The sequence below is a fragment of the Apteryx rowi genome, unplaced genomic scaffold (genome assembly GCF_003343035.1).
Source record: "Apteryx rowi isolate R43461 unplaced genomic scaffold, aptRow1 scaffold_399, whole genome shotgun sequence".
NCBI classification, from domain to species: domain Eukaryota; kingdom Metazoa; phylum Chordata; class Aves; order Apterygiformes; family Apterygidae; genus Apteryx; species Apteryx rowi.
In genome coordinates, this window is record NW_020450518.1 from 811,575 (window position 1) to 832,476 (window position 20,902).

At 45.5% G+C, this 20,902-nt stretch overlaps 1 protein-coding gene across 1 annotated transcript in view; it reads left to right on the forward strand.

The window, feature by feature from the left end:
- MAP6 (microtubule associated protein 6) overlaps positions 1-14,184 on the forward strand; it is a 51,686-nt gene extending 37,502 nt beyond the window's left edge. The window contains exons 4-5 of the mRNA XM_026074733.1: positions 30-226; positions 14,023-14,184. Of these exons, the coding sequence (XP_025930518.1) occupies positions 30-226; positions 14,023-14,092 (267 nt within the window). The 3' untranslated portion in view covers positions 14,093-14,184. The remainder of the gene's footprint in view (positions 1-29; positions 227-14,022) is intronic.
- Positions 14,185-20,902: the final 6,718 nt, after the last annotated feature.

Genomic DNA, 20,902 nt, shown 5'->3' on the forward strand with positions numbered 1-20,902 from the left:
TGGTGTTTTGCATGTTGCCCTCCATGCAGGTGGAAAAGCCTAGCGTAAAGCCTTCTAAACCAAAAAAGACCACAACAAGCCATAAACCCCTGAAAAAGGCCAAAGACAAGCAGATTGCATCTGGCCGGGCTGCCAAGAAAAAGAGCGCCGAGACCTCCAACACAGCAAAGCCAGAGGACAAGGAGAAAAGTAAAGAGATGAACAATAAACTGGCTGAGGCAAAAGAGTAAATGTCACTGCACTTTCCTTTCTTTCTCTTTTTTTTCCTTTTCTTTCTTTCTTTCTTTCCTTTTTTTTTCTTTGATTAAATAAAGGCCACAAAATTAATTAGAGGCTTCTAATCTGCTTTTTGTTCTGATTGTATTAGAAGCTTTTCTGTTTTATTTCCAAGGAGGATTAGGAAATCCTTTTTTCTGAGGTCAGGTTATTCTGCTTTGCCTGCACAACACAGCTCTACACAGAGTGAGGGGGATCGCAGGAGGGAGGTGGGAATGCACAGAAGAGGTTGTAGGATACGAAGGTTTGGATTAACTGTGCACTGTGAATGTGTTAAACAGCTCGTCCCTTTCCTCAGGCTTGATCCTCCGGTGCTTTGACAGCGCGAAATTGCCTGTTGATCCAAGGATGCCGGGGATGGGCTGTGTTCTCATCCTACAAGGCCATTTTTGGGGGTCGCCGTGTTTGGTCACCTCCCACTGGTGTCAGCAGGCCAGGGGAAAGGCTTCGGAGGCAGAAAGGATCAGAGGTTAATTTACAGTGCCGTGGATGTGCCATCAATCCACTAGCATCAATGGTGTGACTGAGAGCAGAATTTCTCCTGGTGACACCAGTGGAAGTTTTGCTTCAGGAAGGGACATGAAATGAGATCCCATGTAAATAAAGATGTCGAGCCAAATCCTCTACAAGGGTAGCTCTATTTGTATCAGGGCAACTTCACCCATCAGCATCACTCAAAGGCCTCGATTCCAAAATAATAATGAGTGAGGGAAGGCACAAGGACTTCCCAAGCATGCAGCAGGTCAGGCTAGGTTATCTGCAGGCTGTTCTTCCCTATTGTTTCCCCTGGGATATTCATCTTTTTAATTACTCCTGATTTGTTTTGAATCTTGGTCTTTTTTCTTCACTTCTGGGGTGTCAGTAGACAAGTGTGTGCAACAAGAGCTAGATTTCAAAAGGGGGTTTCATTTGCAGATGTTGCCTTCCAAGGGGTAGAGGGAGATGAGCCATCAGGCTTGGCTAGAGCTGTTGTTTTGATTCCAAAGCTTTGGAGTTCATATTGGCTCATAAACATGGTAAYGGGGCCGTAAACCAGTTGTTGAGATCCCCAGACTCCCATTCAGGCAAGGTCTCAGGGTTTCAACTCTATTTACTGTGCTCTTACTCTACGAAATCCCCATGTTCAGCAAGATCATTTTGGAGGCTGTATTTGAAGGCTGTAAATGGAGATGAACCATTTGTCAGCGAGAATGAACTGGCCCAAGACCCATACATGATGGGATCAGGCAGATTTCCACGAGCTGACAGGCCAGGCTGGTGTGCACACTTCAGAATTCGGCTCATTGATTCAATGGGAGCTGGGAGAGTTATGGTCCCAATCCAAAATTAGGTGCCCAGCTCCTGGATCTGGACCTAAATATGTCAGGTTAGTCCTGGTCTGACCAAACTGAGCTGTTAAACTCTCCCGCGTTAATTGTGAAGATGCAGGGTCCTTCTTTATTTTTGCAGCTCAGTATTTCTGTCCCAACGAACAGTCCAGCTTGATACTTTCAGAGAGCAGACAATTGGGAAGAACGAAAGAGAGATGGGAAGTAGGGTAGGGAGGTGGTGTAAGAGGAGAGTTTCAGAACTGTGTTGCTGTGTAGATGTTTGAATGAAGAAAGTCTTGCTGCTAGGATATTTTAGAGATGTGAAACTATATAATAGAAAAGAGATGAGCTGGGAGGGTGAAGAGCCCTAYTGTTGGAATCTCACCCCATTATAACTGGGTCTCTTGGAAACGTAAATGAGTGCCGGACTATAAGGCTGAGAGAAAGTTTCCAAAGATGAGGAAAGCTCTGTGGTATACAGATAGTGACATTTGCTGGCCTTAGTAATGAATAAACGCCAAGTTCAGTGTATTGTGTAATGTGTCCTGTTTGCCTTGCGCTAACAGCCTAAAGCTTTGAGTATAAGTAAGTGTAGTGTTCTGAATTCAGTGGTGTATTTCCAAGCTTAGCTGTGTTAGAACTGTGTGCTATGAGCTAGTCAGGTTGTGTATGTGGAAAATATATATTCATATATAGAAATATATATATTTAAACCTCCGATGTTTAGGAGGAAACCAGGGAAATCCTCCAGGAAGTAAAACTGTGGAAATCTTTGCGAATGTAATGCATTTTTGATGTGCATGCTCCATGGAGACGCTGACCTGTCCATAGTGACCATTGCTTTTCTGAGTGCTCAGAAGCCCCTGCAGCACTGCTTGAGTGCAAAGCTCAGCTCTGTCTCCAGAGTAGCTCAGCGAAAGGCTTGCGTTGAACTCGCGAAGGGGAATGCCACTCACAGCTCTGCTTGCCCCGTTGCACAAGGGGTAATCGTCCAGAGAGACCTGAGCTTCCAAGCTGTGTGATTTCTTGGAATTTGGATGCTTCATCCATCTTCACACTCCTCRATAATGTCCTTTCTTATCTCAGGATATAGCAACAGCCGAGAAGATGACGTGTCACAGCAGGTAGAAGATGTCAGGAAGGCACGTAGACAGTTAACAATAGCCCAACACACTGATCTCAGTGTAGTGGAAGACCATGCAAAACCATTCTCCCAGTTATTTTTGGCCCTAAGCTTTTCATTCTAAGAAACAGTGCACTTAACACCATATCACCTTGAATTCAATGGGAATTTAGCCCTTGACTTCAATGGGAACCAAATTCGGCCCAAGCAATGTCAGTAAGAGCCATGCTCAGGCCACCTACTCTAAGTATCTCAACCACTCCAGATCAACCACCCACTATCCACAGCTGCAGGATTGCTTCTTCTCAAAGGAGAGCATCCATCAGGGTGTTTGAATCAGCCACACACAGTGAATGGTCAGAATATGGCCTTATATTTCCTTAATGCATCAAATTTTAGGTGTCATCTAATTGCAAAGATAGATATGAAGTGCTAGCCAGTGGTCTAAGCTCCCACTTCAGTGGGAAGAGAGAGGAACCTCCCAAGGACCATTTATCTACCTGTTTTTAGACACTACCCTTAGGATGGGATGAATGCTCCTTGGAAGGCTTCACTCTTTGCAGAGAGAGCCTAGGAGACTGGCAGGGTCTGGGGGCCTCCATCTTACATAGCCAAAGTCAAGGGAAATAAATTCTGGCCTTTGCTCCGTGTGAGACGGGCCCTCGGCATACATCTAAGTGCACATTTTAGTCTTGCATTTAATGCCAGGAACAGCTGTAGAGTCAGGCCTTAGGGTGAAATCCTGCTGTATGTTCCACAGACTTTATGCCCACCCAACCCACTCAGGTTATCAGAAAGGAGACAAAAATCTCTGCTGTTTCAAGTTCACTTTGGACTCTGAGCTTGTCAATCCCATTGGGAAAGAGTGCTCTGCTGTTCTGTGTTTTCAGCTACCACAATGCTGATTCTGTTTCACCGCAAACTTGTAATATGTTTTGCTTTCCTTGTAAAAAGAAAAAGAATGATGTTTTGCTTTTTACCCTGTCAAAGTTCCTATGCTGTCGATTGCTTGCTTTCTCATTTTCACTGTATTGTATTGTTACTCCTTTCTGCAAAATGGTGCTATTTGCTTATTGAGCTCCTGTTTTCTGACTGCTTTGCACACCGATCACCTGCTTCCTCATTTGCAATGCRTCCGTTGTAAATACATGGCTCCCATGAATTCCACAAACTCTTGCCTCTTGGAGGCAGATAGGAAGTGTCTAATTAATATTTTGTGGCCTGGGTTTGGTTGCATATCACAGATTGTCTCTTGTAATGTGTTAAGCACACCTCCTCGTGGTGCTTTTTCATTCTTGCTGTTCGTATGAGAATGACACACACACACACACACGTGCACACACACATGCACACACACACACACACACACACACACACAGATTAATGTATAGCCAATTGATTGTGACGTGCTTGTGATCTTTGCTTGCTCAAAGGGTTTTTTTCCAATGATAAATAAATGCTAAAGACGAATACCACCTCCTTGATCTTGTTTTCTCGATAAGAAGCACATTTAAGTGAAAAAAATACCCTTCCAAGTGTAATCAGATTTATGTTGCTAGAGYCACCAGTTCCATGCCTGCCATAGGGACAACTGAGCTGTCACAGTCTGACTACCTTTAGATGGCTGCTAACCTAAGACTAGCCTGACGTGAGAGCTAAGCCTTTGCAAATGTGAAGATGGACAGTGAAGTCATGTGAGCGGAGCAGGTAGTTTGATTTTATTTTCTATATACAATGTGTTGAGCAGAGGGTTCGTGCRGTGAGTTCCCTGCATGCAGGCTGTTGCTGAACCAGGTTCTGCCCCTTGCTAGTGTCCACATTGCACTTGATCRGGGAGCAGAAATTGGGCCCCGTGAAGAGCTGGAGGGAGGCGAGGTGCCATGGCCTGAGGTGGTTTAGTCGCACACCCTGTCCCAATTACCTACAGCTTTTGCTTTTAACCAAAACCACCTTAAAGGCCCATTGGGGTCAGGAGACTCTAAATCCTCACTGAAAAGAAGTGGCAAATGCTTGGTTTGACCATTTTCATCACAGAGCAAGCCTAGCCACCTTTGAACAAGCACTTGGGAGTCTTTGTGTGGCAGTGTCTGTGGAAGTGCAAAGCACCGATTTATATATTAATGGAAGTGTTTGCTATCTGGAGAAAATGATGGCTGAGAAGGAAGCAGGGCTGAGGGTACAATTTGGYTTCAAATGGTGAACCCTAATCTTAGTTTGGTCTCTTTTTTCTTTCACCCAGCTTGTAAGCTCCTACCTTCATTTGTTATTTTTAATAATGTTTTCTCTTTTAATGAGTATTCCAATAACATCCCCACTAAATCCTTAACTGGAAAAAAAATTGTCTGTCTTTGGGTTATATCTTTAAATTTCTCCTCCAGCATAGCTCTGTTGACTTCCATGTAGTATTGACCTTTTTTTGCCTTATTGTTTCTGGGTGCTATTTCTCATCCCTGCCTGAATTTATTATTAATCATCCACTTTCCGAATTTATTCCATCTATGACTACATGCTGATAACAGTGCTGCATCCTGACAGCCTGCCATATCACCCTGCCTTCCCTCTCCCTTCCCCACCAGCTTCATCCATACAGAGGTCACGCATAACAACTGTATGAGTTTTAAAATGTTTTAGCTGAGCTATAGGTCCTGGGATTTGTTTTTTGACCCATCCATAGCTGGTATTGGAGAAAACGTTCATTGTTAAAAGACCGGGCATAGATTGGGCTTATCTGKGAGAATCCACGCTGGCCAACAAAATGTTTCCCACAAGGACACAAAGGTACAAGGTCTTTTCCATAGTTCAGCATGGACATGTGCTCCGTCTGGTCCCACCCAGCTGCTCACACTCAGTGCTGGAAAACATGCCATTGCCGTACTATTGCTCTTTGAACCGGCTCTGAATTGCAAAGCCTAAACACCCAGAGGAACAAGATGCATTTCTAAGAGACAGTAGAGCCTAACGGGCTGATGACAGTCTTAGGATCCTGGGCTCCCTGCTCTTTAACTGTCACTGCACAAATCCTCTGCTATGACTCTGTAATCTCAGCCAAGTCATTTGTGACTGGCAGTACCCACCTATTTCCAAGGGCTGTTGTGACAAAGATGTCTGCACAAAGCGCTGGAGGTGAGTTACTAAAAATGAAAGGGTTTGTTTTGTAAGAGCACTTAGTGTGGAGGAGCTGGCTGGATTAACAATAGTCTTAATGTTCACTGTTGCTGTCTGGGTGAGGGGAAAAAGGAGAGAGAGAAAATACCGAAATGTCAAAGTGTTGAGTCTGCTTCTTGCACTCTTCGTAACTGAGCATCTGAGCAGGACTTTGCACAGGCRTTGCTTTGACCACATAGACTGTGAGCAGACGGATGATGGATGGCTTGCAGGTTTCTGATTTTAATCAATTGCTTTCAAATGCTTTGTTTGCTGAGGGCTTCAGTGCTCATACCCTGGAGAATTGTGCATGGGTGGATGAAGAGGTTCACGCCTGATGCTCTCCATCCCCTCTTTTGTGGGAGGTTATCATTCCCTGCATCAGATGGGAACTCGGAGCTAGGCAGTGCTGAATGTCCCAGCTTAAACAGCTTGGGCGCTGGACTGAGATTTACCTTTTGACGCTTCCAGATCTCCAAACTTCCTTTGAAAACCTCAGTTACCATTATTACATCCCTGACTGGTAAACCAAAATCCAAGGATGTGCAGGGACATTTCAATCAGCTGACGTGTCAGCCCTTATATGAATGCAGCCTCTTGCGTCACAATATCCTTTGGAYTTAGGGTTTATTTAGGGATGCGCCAATGCAGGAGAGAAAGGGACTTTCTAGGAAGATGCCTCTGTCATTGCTGGTACCTCCCAGCATCCTAGGAATAAACACTACTCCCAGCAACAGCCGCAACATGAAATAATGAAGAGGATCTGTATGGGAAGAAGAAAAATTTCCCTAGGGTGAATATGAAGACGTGGCCATGTTCAGCACTAAGAACAATTCATTCTTGTGTTGTTGCAAAATATTGCAATTTTCAGACATCGACTTCAACTCTCCCCATTTCCAGCAGTGTCTTGGTAAGTCTGATTCTGCTGGGGATTTAGCAGCCTACTTCTATTTGTCTTTATTCATGTGAGCCTTCTGGGTTGGGAGCAATTCCACTAATGTAACTGGGTCTACTCACAAGCCCAGATGTCTGTGGTGAGGAGTAACACAGTTCTGAGTACTTCAGGATGGGTGGTTTATCATGAACTATGGAGATTGCTTGTAAACAGTCTTAATTTCTGTTGCAGGATGCCTTGGAAACAGCTCCCTAATCATGACCGTCAGTGTGGAGATGTGAGCCCAAGCATACAAGAAAAGCCTGCTAATGGATTGAAGAGATCTTTATGCATTCTAGATGCCAACTTCCCTGCAGGGAGCCTGCTGCACAAAGCCAACAGCAAGGACCAGCCACCAGAAAATGATGGATAAGGAATAGTGACAGATCTCAGGGATGTGTCAGAGCACTGAAAAATAACCATTCCTTCAATGTCAACAATTCAATGGTGTGAGAAATGGACCGGGGGAAACATTTCTGGAAAAACACTGTTGTCATCTGTCCACCTTCCACCCCACCCTAGCCTGAGCCTTGCTGAAACCTCAAGTCCTTGAGCAAAGCTGTTTCTTCACGTATCTCCCTTGGGTAGCCTGAGATCTACGTCTTTCCTGACTCTTTCATCAGGAGGAGCATTCCCTGGGTGGCCATGTGCTGCTCCTACTTCCCTTTAGACAGTGGCTCATCCATGAGTGAGTAGGTAGCTGGAATGAGCAAGTCACTCTCAACAGAGGTGACTTTTTAGAGAGAAACGGCCTGGTACAGGTAGCGAAATGCAGGGCATTGTGCTGAGGAATGGGCTTTCCTTCCCGCTGTCACATAGCAGAAGAAGACGGGCCTGGAGCCTGGGTTACAGGAGAGGTTGAGGAGCATATGTTCCATGGCACATGGTAGAGGGGAGCTCACAGCACAGCGTCTGGGGCAGGTTGGTCTATCCTAGTCGGTTAACAGCACCCAGGAACGCTGGTCAGTGTTGGGACCTGATCATCCAGACCAGCAAATCCTGAGATCATTCCAGGTCATGGGACTGAACTGCTCCCTGGCTGGTTCAGGAATTATCGCCCAACTGAGGACCATTCCCAAAGGCAGTTTATCTGTGGCCACCTTGTTTTGAGCTAAGAGATCTAACAGCAGGGATATGAACGAGCAGGCATCCACCACAGGCATATTTAATTTACTAAATAGAGCTTTGGAGTTCAGGGTCGGGGAACTGAGTTGGCCCTGCTGCCCCTGCTTCCTACCCCATCCCCAGGTCCCATCACTGATCTGACCTTTCTGTCCATGTCGGCTCCTTCCCACAGGTCCCTGTGGGTTCACTGCAGAACGCAAGGGCTGCCCTCACTGCCCTRCCAGATCCCCTGTCTCCACCCGCCACACCACTATTCCTTCTGGCCTTCCAAATCATTCATTTTCCCTYCATCTTCCCTGCCAGCTTTCAAGTGTCCATCCAATAGCCCCTTTCCCAACCATTTGCTTTCCCCCAGCTCCTCCCTCTTCATCACCTTTTCCTACAAGGTCATCCTAAAAAGCCAGTTCTACCAGGAATCTTCTCTTTCCCATCATCCCTGAGTTACTGTCTCATGTCAGGTCCTGTCTGTCTTGGACTGTAAGCCTTTTCTTTGCCTGTACTGTGCTATAACACTCACTGTTTAGAATAAACAATATCTCACCTAKCGACTGTCCTTTCTCTCTCTCTTTTCTTTGTATTGCTTCAGTAGCTACATGTCCCGTCCGCAAGTGCATTGTGTGTCTGTCCTCATTGCCAGTTCAGCAGTTGGTCTTGCTACCACAGCTCTATCTATAGTCTTTTGGGATGGCTCTGCTCTTGTTTTTGTTCCCCAGTACCCTTCTTTCTTTCTTACAGCCACAGAGACAAGCTTTGCTGTCTAAGTAGGAGTTGAGCACATTCAGAGCTACACGACCTCCTGTCCTTTGCAATTCTGGTGCATCTGATAAAAGGCTGGCCTTTCTCCAGCTTCGTGCAGAGATGTCCTGGGCTGRCAAGTGGCTGAACAAATGCAGCAATTGAGGAGAATGAAGGAGAAATCTTGTAGCCAAGAATGGAAGCAGCTGACGTTAAAAGATCTGCATTTCCTCGTACAATACAGAAAACATGAGCAGAAGTGGGTCAGTGGAAATCCAAGCYGATGCACCTCGGAGGGGAAGGCGCAGAAGCTGGCTTAGCAGCAGGACACACTTCAGAGATGGATGCCCAGGAGACTTCTTCAAGTTGAGAAGGTGCCCTGAACATGTCCATCCCTTGCTAGGACTAGACCTGCCCACGGTCCTTTCATCCTGTGAGTACAGCAGGGACTGAATTCTGACTGACCAAGTCCCAGGTGGGTGCTTACTCCTTCCTGGCTCACTGTCAGCCATTCTTGTCCTATTTTTTTGCTTGAAAGTGCTAGCTTGGTCTGTGTTGGTTGGCACTATCAGTGTACGTGGTGACCATGCTTCTTCCTAGCTGCTCCACATTCACATGGAAGTGACAGGATGAGCTCAGTTTCTCTACCATTACTGTGACCCTCACTGCAGGGGGGGGCAACACCACTCTGCCAGAAAGCAAAGGAGACTCCTTTCCATGCTGAATGAGCGGCTAAGCTCACATTGCCTTCATGGGGCATTTGCAGAAGTTAGGTCTGGAGACAAAGCTAAGGCCGAATTGTGGCCGTTTGGTGGACAAGCCTGGGAGGAGGATCAAACAGCTCTCAATCCCTTGGGCTTCCTCCAGTGATGCTGTGCCTGCTCTTGGGTGTGCAAGAGCAGACAGAAGACAGGAAATGTATGGGGAAGGCCAGTCCTCCTCAATGAGGAGCCTGGAGTTTTCATCAAAGACAAGCAAGAYCTGCTGCTGGGTTGTGCTTGACATCTCTGGGCTCTAGTAATTTGAGTGTAGATACTGGAAAGAAGTAGGAAAGAGGGTCACATAGTGTAGGTAAAGGCTTTCATCCCTTTCCATGTGTCACCACAACCTGCTCCCACCTGCCGTGCTTCCATGGTGCCTCCTTCTCCTCCAAACTCTTATTTTAGCCTCCAAGAGTGAAAAAGCTCTAGAACAGCCTAAAATAACACCCCAAATCTCAAATGCAGAGTGTTAGGGACTCAGTAATATTTAGGACAAGATTCCTGCATGCCACTGGTGTCCCTAGCTGACCTTGGAGATGCCTTGAAGTCTTTTATCATCTAGCAAAGTCTTCTAAGTGCTTGTATATCTGCTGCTTAGCAGATGGACAGTTTTTAGGTTCTGAAGTGCTAAACTGCTTGTTGCTCATCTGAGGCCTAAGTCAGGTCAGATTTCACCACCAAACTTTCTTCTTCTTAGGCCCTTGCTGGCCCCTAGCTGGTGCACATTTACAGGACATATCCAATCTATGCAAGTGATAACAACCCCTCCGCGTGCTAGATCCAGAACCAGGCTGAAAGCCTTCATTTGCCTGAGGGAGACTGAATCTTGCATTTGCCAACCTCATGGGAACGCACTAATTTGTCACTTCTTTTTGGAAGGCACAAGACTACAGCTATAACGTACAGCTTCCACTTTTTAATGCTGTTGCCTTTTCTAAAGGATGTAACTGAGCATAGTGTTTGAGTATAATGTTAAGGCCATTTACCAGGGCAAAGATGACTTCTATTTCTGTCTTTATTATCACAGAAAGCAAACTTTGGTGCACAAAGGGCAATAATGCATTCAGAAGAGGGAAGTGACTCAACGTGTCCTATAACTTAATTSTTAAAGCATTTGCCAAGGAATCGATGCGTTCATATCTTCTGAGGAATGTGAACTTGCAATTGTCCTTCTGGGTGAGGGTCCTAACTGTGATGGTCAGTTCCTCCAAGGAGGAGAGCCATGTCCTCACTTGAATTTTATGGAAAAGAAAGGACAGATTTCTCATGTTTCTTTGTGAAAAATGGTCTTTTGGTGCTGAACTTCAAAGCTAAGGAGCCTACCCARGGCTGGGTCGCTTTTCCTGAGCCACTAGAAGATTTCTGCTGCTTCTAGTTGCTCTTGAAGGCAACTTTTTATTTTCCTTATGCCAGGAGTTGGCTCTGTCTATTCTGATTCATAGGAGCTCCCAAATAGTTAAACTGCTTTGAATTAAGATAATTTTGCACAGAAGGGTAAACATTATCATCCACRTTTTGATATGAGGCCACCAAAAAACAGAATCCCAAATCCACAGAGGAKCATCTGTGAGGAACAGAGTAAACACTGCTGAGGCCTGTTACCATCAGAGGCAAGTTTAGTTAGTCTGAACTGGAGTTGCATACTTGGAGTATGCACTGGGATGACCAGTTGCATGTGTGGAGTATGCACTGGGATCAGCAGTGTGCTCCCTGCTTTCGCACCAAGACAAGAGAAGAGGAGGCTGTGCTTCGTGCGCTCATGATGCACAGAGCATCAGTCAGTCATTTCAAGACACCAGATGCTGTCTGTGAAAAACAAACCCCTGTTGAATTTCTTACCGTGACTCTTTTCACAATCCTCTCTCAGCTATAACCTGAGTAATGATCTGTCGCCTCCAATCCATCCGTTCTCCGTTTTTCGCCTTGTCGCGCCACATAATAACCTCTCCTACACACAAGTTGAGACCTGGGTTTCATCAAGACGATTTGCCACCAACAGTCTTTTTGAGTGCAAAGATCTACAGACTCACTCCTTATACTGCCACTTATGTGCTAAGACTTGTTATGCTTCAGGATCTGACTTTCCTTTCAGTCCTCCGATTGCCCAGGCAATAGATGCTGCATGCTCCCACCTCACTTCTCGCAGCGCTGCTGCAGGCGGTCAGATCTTGCTGGGCAGCTCTGGCAGGGGGCAGCTGGGGCTGGTCCTTTCCTGGTGAGAGGCTGTGCAATGCTGCTTTGTCCCTGGCTTCCAATTTCAGGGGAAAATAATGTAATTACCTCCCTCCCGCCCCCTCCAGTTTAAAACAGGTTTTGAATGAGCTTTGCTGGGAAGGACAATCACACAATTATCTTTACCCTGGTCTCTCGTGAAATGCAAACAAAGAGGAAGCCAGGGGACGGGGATGGCACACAGCTTCTTTCTCCTCCAAGAGGCTGGCTCTTAGCCAGCCTGCAGTACGTGGCTGAAAGATGCACGCACTCGTAAGAAAAGAGCCTGCGGATTAAAACTGGAAAGTATCCACCATACAAATATGCACCAGCTTTCATGGCTGTCTCAACAGCGACGTACTGCACTGAGGCTGCTGAAAAGGGTTAATTCCCCTGATGATTTTAGCAGGGGCTAAGGGAAATGTTGGTGAAGGGTGATTTCAAACAGTTTTTGTTGCTCCGGGGAGAAAAGACTTTGGCTTTCAAGCTCAGTGTTCTGAGATGCAGAGCAGCAGCAAGAGCGGGATTGGACACCAAGCTCAGAGAACTGCTGGAATTAGTCTGGTCTTGACCTGCCTACAACTTGGGAGCATCACGTCCACACTGTGCCCAGGAAGACCTAAGTACCCCATAGGTACTGCATCATCCCTTACTAGATATGGAGGCCTGCTTGGAGAGGTCACAGCATCTGGAGTAGGTCTGACCTGCCCAGAGTGCATGTGCATGTGCCCTTAGGCATGTCTCTGCTGGTGAGGACATGCAGGCATCTCCAGCCCTCTCCAGAAACCAAGCAATGGGCCATGTCTCGACAGACATCTGTGCATTTAAGTATGGACCTGCTCTGACCTGACAGTGGGACAGATTTCCAGAGAGGAGCTGCCCTGCATTTTCCCCTAATCCCCTGAACCTGCGGTGCTGGGTGCACCTCCTTCCCAGGGACAGGAACCAGTAGGTAGGAAGGACTCGGTTGTTCTTCTGCACAAATTATCTCCTACACAGTGATCACCGGGGACACTGGGGAAAGAGCTTGCTGACCTCTGCCAACAGCTTCTGGCAGCAAATCTCTCTTCACTATAAGCATAAAGGGCAGGATGAGGGTGAGTATTTGAGCAAAAGCAGTCCTGGCAGGACCAGGACCACACTGTCCTGTCCCACGAGCCTTTCAACAAGGAAGGTTAATCTCATATGTCTGGGTTGCCCTTGTTTTACGAGCCAGGGAAATGGTAACTTGCATCTCTTCTCCTGGTCAGGCTGTCATACTCTCCTTTCCTCCTGTCCTTTAAGCTCTGAGCTGGAATCATTCCCAACACAAAGCCAAGGCCAGGCTGGTGGAAGAAAGTTATCTCCACAGCCCCTTAATGCAATTGCCATACAAAGCTGCCATTTTAAAGCTGAGCAGGTTTCTCCTGCCTCTCCATCTGCTTTCTGCAGCCTTGCAGATCCCTCTCCATCCATCACGCTTCTCTCMTCAGCCCCGGAGATCTTCCTTTTCTTTCTGTCTCCTAGTGAAGGTGGTTTCCTTCACAACCCACAGACCTTTCCTTCCTGGTCTCTGCTGCACTCCAACAAGACCCATCCTTCTCTCCAACGCTCATCCAGAGCTCCTCCTAAGAGCACCCACCCAAACTCCAGGGCCCTGTCCTCTCGTGCTCCCACCCAAGCCTAGGCCAAATCTACTCTACAGGAGTTGTAGTTTCCCTGTAGCGTGTGAAGCTAGATCCTCAGCGATTGAAATGTGGTGCTTACACTGATGCACCTCTGCCTGTTTACCCTAGGAAGAGAACTAGCCCCAGWGCTGATCCCAACAGGGATCCAATGCTTTGGTTCCACCATCGCCTCCTGGTGTCTCCTGGGGACACTGAGCAGGARGGGTGCTCTTGAGTGAGACCTCAGCATGTGTTAGCTGGGCTCTCTGTCCTGTCGGTTGCTTTAGTAGGCACCGGGCACTTCCTGAGCAGCAGGACACAGCTCTCCTGCGTTGTAGGGCATTCGCCACCTGCCTTGAGGGAAACAAACTGCTTCTTTTTGAGACAATTTTACAGTGAGGTGCTCTTTCAATGCAGGTTATAATCAATTGGCAAGCATTTTTCATAGCTGACCGGTGGGCCTGGTCCTGGTCCCAGATGAACCAGGGACTGAGGAAAAAGTCAAGAACTTCAGCCCTCCGAATTTTGTGGACTTCAGCCCCATGGCTTCCATGGGTTTTGAACCGGCTCCTTATGGGGACCAGAACCAGGCTCATTGGCCATCCTGAGAACATACCAACATGTATGGGCTGCATGGGGAGCACTCCACAGAGCCAAGTGCCACGGGGCAAATTTCAGCTCGGGAGATGCATTTTGCTGTCTTGTGCCAGCTGATTGCTCTGACAGCTTTGCAATAATGCTCTTTCTCTGCTTACAGAACGCCTGAGAAAACCACTGGTGCTACAGACCAAGAACCAAGTACCTTAGAGCAGGACCAACGCACATGAAGTCAAGCATTTTCTTCTGAGTGGCGGCTGGAACAAACGTATAGTCTGCATGAAATGTGTATCGTCTGGCTGGCATACAATAAAGCTGATGATCAGAGTTGAACAATATTTTCTCTTGTCTCAAGCACTGAGAAAGTTACTGTCACCAGGATCTGTATGATGCAGTTAGCATGACTGTGCCTTGATTTATATTCAGTAAAGTCAGACAAAGAAAATGGGTCCAATTCTCCCTTTTATTCATAGCTGTGAAATGCCACTGATTTCAATGGTCTCTCTCGTGTACACTGGCAACAGGGAGATCAGATTCATGTCCATAACTCATGGAAGTATCATATTGGATTTCAGAGATTATCCTGGATGCCTAATTGATAGGATCAGCAGCTCTTTTCAAAATCCTTGGAAGGTTTAAATGCACTATAAGTTCTTAACCACCATCAGGAACACATATTTGGATGTCACCAAGTTAAAAATGCCCTGTGCAACATTTGGCAAAGAAACTGATCTCCTTGTCTTTGTATGGTAGCTAAGAGCATCTCAGGCATTTTTTCTGAGGCCTTTAACAGTCAATTTGTTCTGCCACTTAAAGCAAATCCCGGGCAAGACACCAAAACTTGCTGGAAAGTTAGCATTTATCCTCCATATTTTTCAAAAATGTTTGGTTGAAAAATTGTAAAATACAAACTGGAAATGTCACAGGAGAAATGCAACTAATTCGTGGGATTAGCTAGTCTGATTGTTTTATATCCCCATGCTCTTTTCTGAGGGAGGCGTCCCATGTCCATACAACGTATGCAGCGCATTACGGGAGATGTAGTCCAGCCCTACTGTCTGTTCCCTGTAGACGGACACAGGCATGAGGCATCCGGACTACAGTTCCAGCAAAGCAGTAGCCCAGCACACTCCAATAAGTATTTCTAGGTTTAGTCTGAAGCGTTGTAACACTTAGTAGAGGGATTTGCTTTACTTTCAGCAAATGCTAATACTAAGCAGAAAGCTGCTTTTCTCTCCCAAATTGATTACACAAGGCAGCTCCTTTACCAAGTTGGGGAGAGCTGGGCAGCTTCCATGGAGCATGATGGTGGTGGGACCCAAAACCAGAGGGTCTGGTTTTCCGGATCTAGTTTACAAGGAAACTGCCTTGGGCCTGGAGAAGTTCCAAGTATTTCAAAGTGAAAATGCAAGGCCATGGGCCTGATATATCCCCTCCTCCTATATATGTACTCCTTGTATACATAGATTCCCGATATATACAGGTGAAAATCAAGAGTGATTCCAGCCATGGCTGGACCCATTTTAAAATGAGTGCATCTTTTAGAAGATTCAGTCGCCTTCACTTGCAGAGACCCTTGGTTACTGCCTTCATTTGTTATTCATACTGTACCATTGCTAAGGCACCCTGTGATGGCCAGAATCCAAGGGGTGCTAGGAGCTGTACAGACGCAGGACAAAAAAGCTGAGCCCCACCCAAAGGACCTTGAAGCCAAAGTAGGAACCAAAAAATCCCTCAAGCTTTTGGTGACTGCAATGTAGTGATTTCTCTTTGGCAATGGGAAGGGTGGAAAGAATCTTCTCTTCTTGTTAAAGGGATAAAATGCAGCGCAATATTTGTAATGACGGAGTTTGCACAAGCCAAGAAGAAATTAAAACAAATCCAATCACTGAACCATTGCAAAGCACCTCCGAGAAGATGTGAATAGTAACTAATGAAATATTCAGTACAAAGGGAAGTAGATTACATGCCTGTGAATAATTGGACTGAGTCTGTGCCTAGCTTAGTAGCTAAAGGGTCCTTGTTACACATGATTAAGTAATTAACTTTTTTGTGTGTATRATTACCACGATTGCACAATTATTAGAGAGGAGCCCAGTCCAAAGCTCCAGAGCCAGACACTCGTGGCCTGCAGGAGTCTTGCTCCAGATCCTGGAGCTGCCCGTGCCCCAGCGAAGTGGGTCCTTGTGGGCATCTGACTGTCACTTCTCTGATATCTCGGGGCCAATGGCTTGTCTCTGAATCAGAGGCTCATGAGGAGAAGATCCAGTCTGCCAAGGACCTTCTCTATAAGCAGTTGTTCATCGCAACCCAGATATACATGGGGGAAATAACAAGAAAAAAGGCTTTTTCCCCAGTAGATTTCCWTAGCCCTGCTCACATTCCTGAGCCATTATGGATCAAGAAAACAGACTCCTGCCCAGTCTGTAGAGGAGGTGTGATATGGTTTTGGTCTGACAGCTTAGTTTGCTCTGCTTTTCACTGCTCCGCAGAGCCTTCTCCTCCCTTAAACTAGCACAAATGCGCTCCTGGCCTTCAGGAGGGATGCGCTGGCAGAAAACCCAATGCTATCATTCAGCAAAACTCTGATTAGTTTTCTGCCTGTTCAGCTCCCCAAACCAGCTCAGCACAAGGTGAGAGCAAGAATAAGTGTCCAGGGCAGGAACAGAAGTGGGACCGTGCATTTGGGCAGCTGCCAGCTCTTAGATTAGCTTAGCCATTTCATAAAAATCACACCCTAATAAAAGCATCCAAGAAACTAGAAAGTGCAGTGCTCTGCATATTTTAAAAATGTCTGCATTGCATATGGACCCAAAAACTGGAGTTGGAGTTTGGATGGACTAAAAGTACCTGTGAAATTAGACTGCAATTAAAACCGAGAGGAAATGTTTCCAAAATAGGAATGTGAAATTTCAGAGACTGGTTTTGAAACAGCAGAGTTGATTTCACCACTGATGCAGATCAAAGCAGAAGATGCGTGCTTTAGAAAATATGTATGTAACTCATAAATAACCACATTTTTAAACCAAACTGGGCAAAATATTTCAGACTGAACAAAGTGATTTTTTTTCTTTTTCATATAAAAATGCATTCTTCTGATTTAACTCAGCATCTCCCCCTTCTCATTCCCAATTTTTTACTTTGCCACAAGCTGGAATATTTACTGTTTATTAAGAAATGCAAATAAATCTCTGTATCCTCACAGATTCTGTTCTGCATTGCTAATATTCCCCTCCTCTTACTCCCTAAGTCATCAGCTGCTGCCCTCCAATTCCTGCTGCCTTTCATGTCTCTTTGCATTTAGCCTTTCTTCCCCTACATAATTCCTCCCATTAAAATTCCTCCCACTCTCACAAATAATCGTATTACCAGCCATCGTATTGCCCACCCAGTGTATTGTACATGATTTCCTACCCTTCTCCTCACTTTCGATTGCAAAGTGTTTGGGGCAGTGAGTTTCCCTCTTTCTTGTTTTCACCACCCTGCCTGTCTTTAGCTTATCCTGAGGTATTACTTCAATAGACGTGATTAATGGGTATTATCCTCCCACCAGCAAGATTAATTCAATGCAGCTGAATTTCACATAACTCCTTTCATCCGCAGCATGCTTTATACATCATTACAGCCTTGCCCGTGCTGTGTATCAGCAATGGTGCAAATCTGTTTGCAAGGCTGAGGGAGGGAATCCTCCACACAAGCACAGCCAAGGCTGAAACAAGAGGAACATGGGACGCCCGAAATTAGAGCAAGATAGGAAAAGAAATATTTGCAGACCAGAAATGAAACACAATGGAAGGAGATAAAGGCAGGAGGGACTTTCTGTCCCCTCAGGAGCTGGGTAAAAAAAGTGGGACAGTGAGAACGTCTCTCCTAAAGAGAGGAGGAATGACATTGGAAAAGAAGAGGAAGATTCACAGAGTGTGTTTTGAACTGGATTTCACCCTTTGTAGGTCCCAGGCTTCACAACTTTTGATGGCTTCCACTGATTTTCAGGCAAAAGCATGCCCAGAGCTCAGGAGACATATAAAATTCACGGGAGGAGCTTTGCCCGCTGGAGGCACTGACTGCATTAACATCGATTAATGCTGCAAAACTCCTAATGTGACAGGTTATTTCCATTTAATGAGTTAGCGACTGAAGGAGCTCGGTGGCTGGGGAGAGCTCCCAGACAAAGCCATCGAGCATCAGCAAACCTGCCTGGCAGTCTGAACCAAGGGGAGATTCAAACAGGATCTGAGACCAACAGTGCCCTTGGTGTGAAACGGGCCTTTCTTAGGAGAGCGTAAATACACCCAACCCTACTGACTCCTTGCTGATTTACACCAGCGGGGGTCTGGCTGAAGAAAATCCAATAGATCTTTCTAATGTTATGAATGGACAGATTTGTGTGTGTGTGTGTGTGTGTGTGTGTGTGTGTGTGTTTCCCCCCCTCCCCCGCCCCGAAATTCCTAGGTGACTCTTAAAAAGACTCTTAAAAATCCTGACCTGAATTATTTAACCTCCATTCACTCCCTCTTTCCTCCGCTGTCTTTTCTCTTTTGCTCCCTTTGCCTTGATCTGTTTATCACCCACTCTGTCATTCCAGTCACTTAATTTCTCCTTCCACCCTTATGCATCTTTCATAGTTTATCCCTCTTTGCTCTGGTGAAGGGCAAGATTTCCTGTTTGGTGGTAATCAGTTTTTGTGACATATCTGGGTTACTGTCAAGACACCTGTCTGTGTAAAATATCTTTCATTTTTTCTGAATCAGCTTTAATAATTTATCCCCCATCAATGATGTATAATGAAACCGCCATCCTGAAATGGCTTTTCTATGTCGAGGTAATGGAACAGAGGTGGCCTGGAAGGTAGTATTCCCAGATGGAATTTTGATGTAAGAGAAGTCACAAATTTCAGCAGAAGGAGAGGGCTGAAATAGCTGAGAAGACCCTATAGTTTGCGATCTGGGTCAGAACTGAAAGGGATGGACYTGCTTCTCCTTTGCCTATAGTGGAAAATGTCAGGAATCAAGTGAACTGAGTCATGATATTCTCACTGGTGGTTAGCAGCTTTTGGCTCTGAACTGACAGCCATGAATCCAGACCRCCAAAAATACCAAGAATAACAACCTTTCCATGGAGTCATAGCATCACATCTCAGGATGCTAAATCTCTTACCTCCCTGAGCTGCAAACCTCCTCAACACTGTGGCCCAAATCAGGTCATCAGATGTAGCTGAGGCTTATGCCCTCACCGTATYGTGAATTAACAGTGGTAGGAGAGCTGATATAGCTCTGGTGGTCTAGGAATGTTCATGAGGCCAGACCAGGAGATGTATTTTCTTTTATCAGACCATCTGAGTCTGCTGGAAAGAACAAGCACCCACTTTCAGCAAGGAGACAGCAGAGAGAGACAGAAACCTTGTAAATATGGTTCTTCTGTCCTACGTTAGGTGTCTATGGTAGGAGGAGATAAGTCACAGCCTGGGAGCGCTTGTTACCCTCCGTGAGCGGTGAGGGGAGCTTGGGGTGAATAGCTCAGATTTAGATGTCTATGCATGGTCTGTACACCATTTCCCACCAAATGGCACAGGATGCCCAAACTGACCACTAGATACCTACCCTTGGCCAGATGAAGGCCATCCCAAGCCTAGATCTTCAGAAGCACTGAGGCCTCTACTGCATGTCTGCAGGCAGTGAGAACTAGTCACATCTGAGGGGCTCTTCCCAAGGTCGCAAGGGAGGGCTGTGGAGAGCATGAACTAACTGTCAAGCCACCGTGGTCATTACTAGATGCTCTTACAGTTGGCTGCAAATCCTCAGGACATCCTACCTTTTAGTCCTAACTTATATTTCCATACAGTAGAACAACTTACAACAGCCCCGAGCACACAACATGGATGGGTTAATTAAGGAACTGAATACGCACATGCACTGTTCAATAACCACAGCCAAGTACATGCAAGGTACAGCCAAAGTCCTCCTAAGCTTCAGAGGACATGACAAGAAAGTGTGAGAGCCAAATCCTGGTGTAAAATAGCACAGTTAGTTAGATTGTTTTGGAACTTGGATTTGGAGCAGTGCTGATGACTTAACGCAGCAGAGGGGCCTGGGGGTGTGAAGCCTTAGATCCAAATGGTGCGGCTGGTTCCTTCCTGACATTCAATAAAACCAAACAGCCGTATTCCAGGGATCCAGACCAGTGGAATAACTTAACCTCAGATCCAGGCTTTGCAGCTGGATCCATTCCTCAGGAGGACTGCATTCATAGCAGAATGACCAAAAACCCCCAAGTATTTAAAATTTTTATCTCACACGTCCAACATTCATGAGTTATGAAAATAATTAAATTAAAATTGATATTGGCTTATTTTCTGTGATTTCATCTTTTGTTCTCCAGTCATCTTTTTAAGCTTTCCTCTGTAATCACATTACTTTTAGCAAATGGAAGCAAAGGTATTTATCAATCCAGCTGAGCCCAACAGCTGCAAAAATAAAGGGTCCTTTAAAAATAATTTCCTAAATTGCCCGAAGAGAAAAATATAAGAGAATACTTTTGCATGGAAGTAAATGTGAAAGGAATGCCTCTTTTATGCCTGGTTCCTTAGCATTTATCATCTGAATATTTAAATCCTCATAGAAGTCATTAAATAATACAGCTCAAGGAAACATAATTGATTTTCCTCTGTGCTCTGTGGAGCACATTTCTGGTTTACTATTCCTTGCCTATATTTCTTAGGGAAAAAAGATGAATATATATTTCTGAGACATAAATCTACAAAATCACAACTCCCAGAACAGCAATTTTTCCAAAGGTGAGCTATTTTTATATTAAACATGAAYGTATTACACAAGGCACTTATGATAGCCATGATTGTCCAGCAGAAATTGCCATGATTATGAAAAAAGAACTCAATTTTTAACTCATGTCTAGCAGAAATATGATAAACCAACTATTCAATCCAGGAAACAAAACCCAAAGCAGTAACAAAACAAAAAGCATCTCAAAACAATGCAAACTAATAAAACACTAACAAAGCTCATGGCAAGATGGGTGCATTT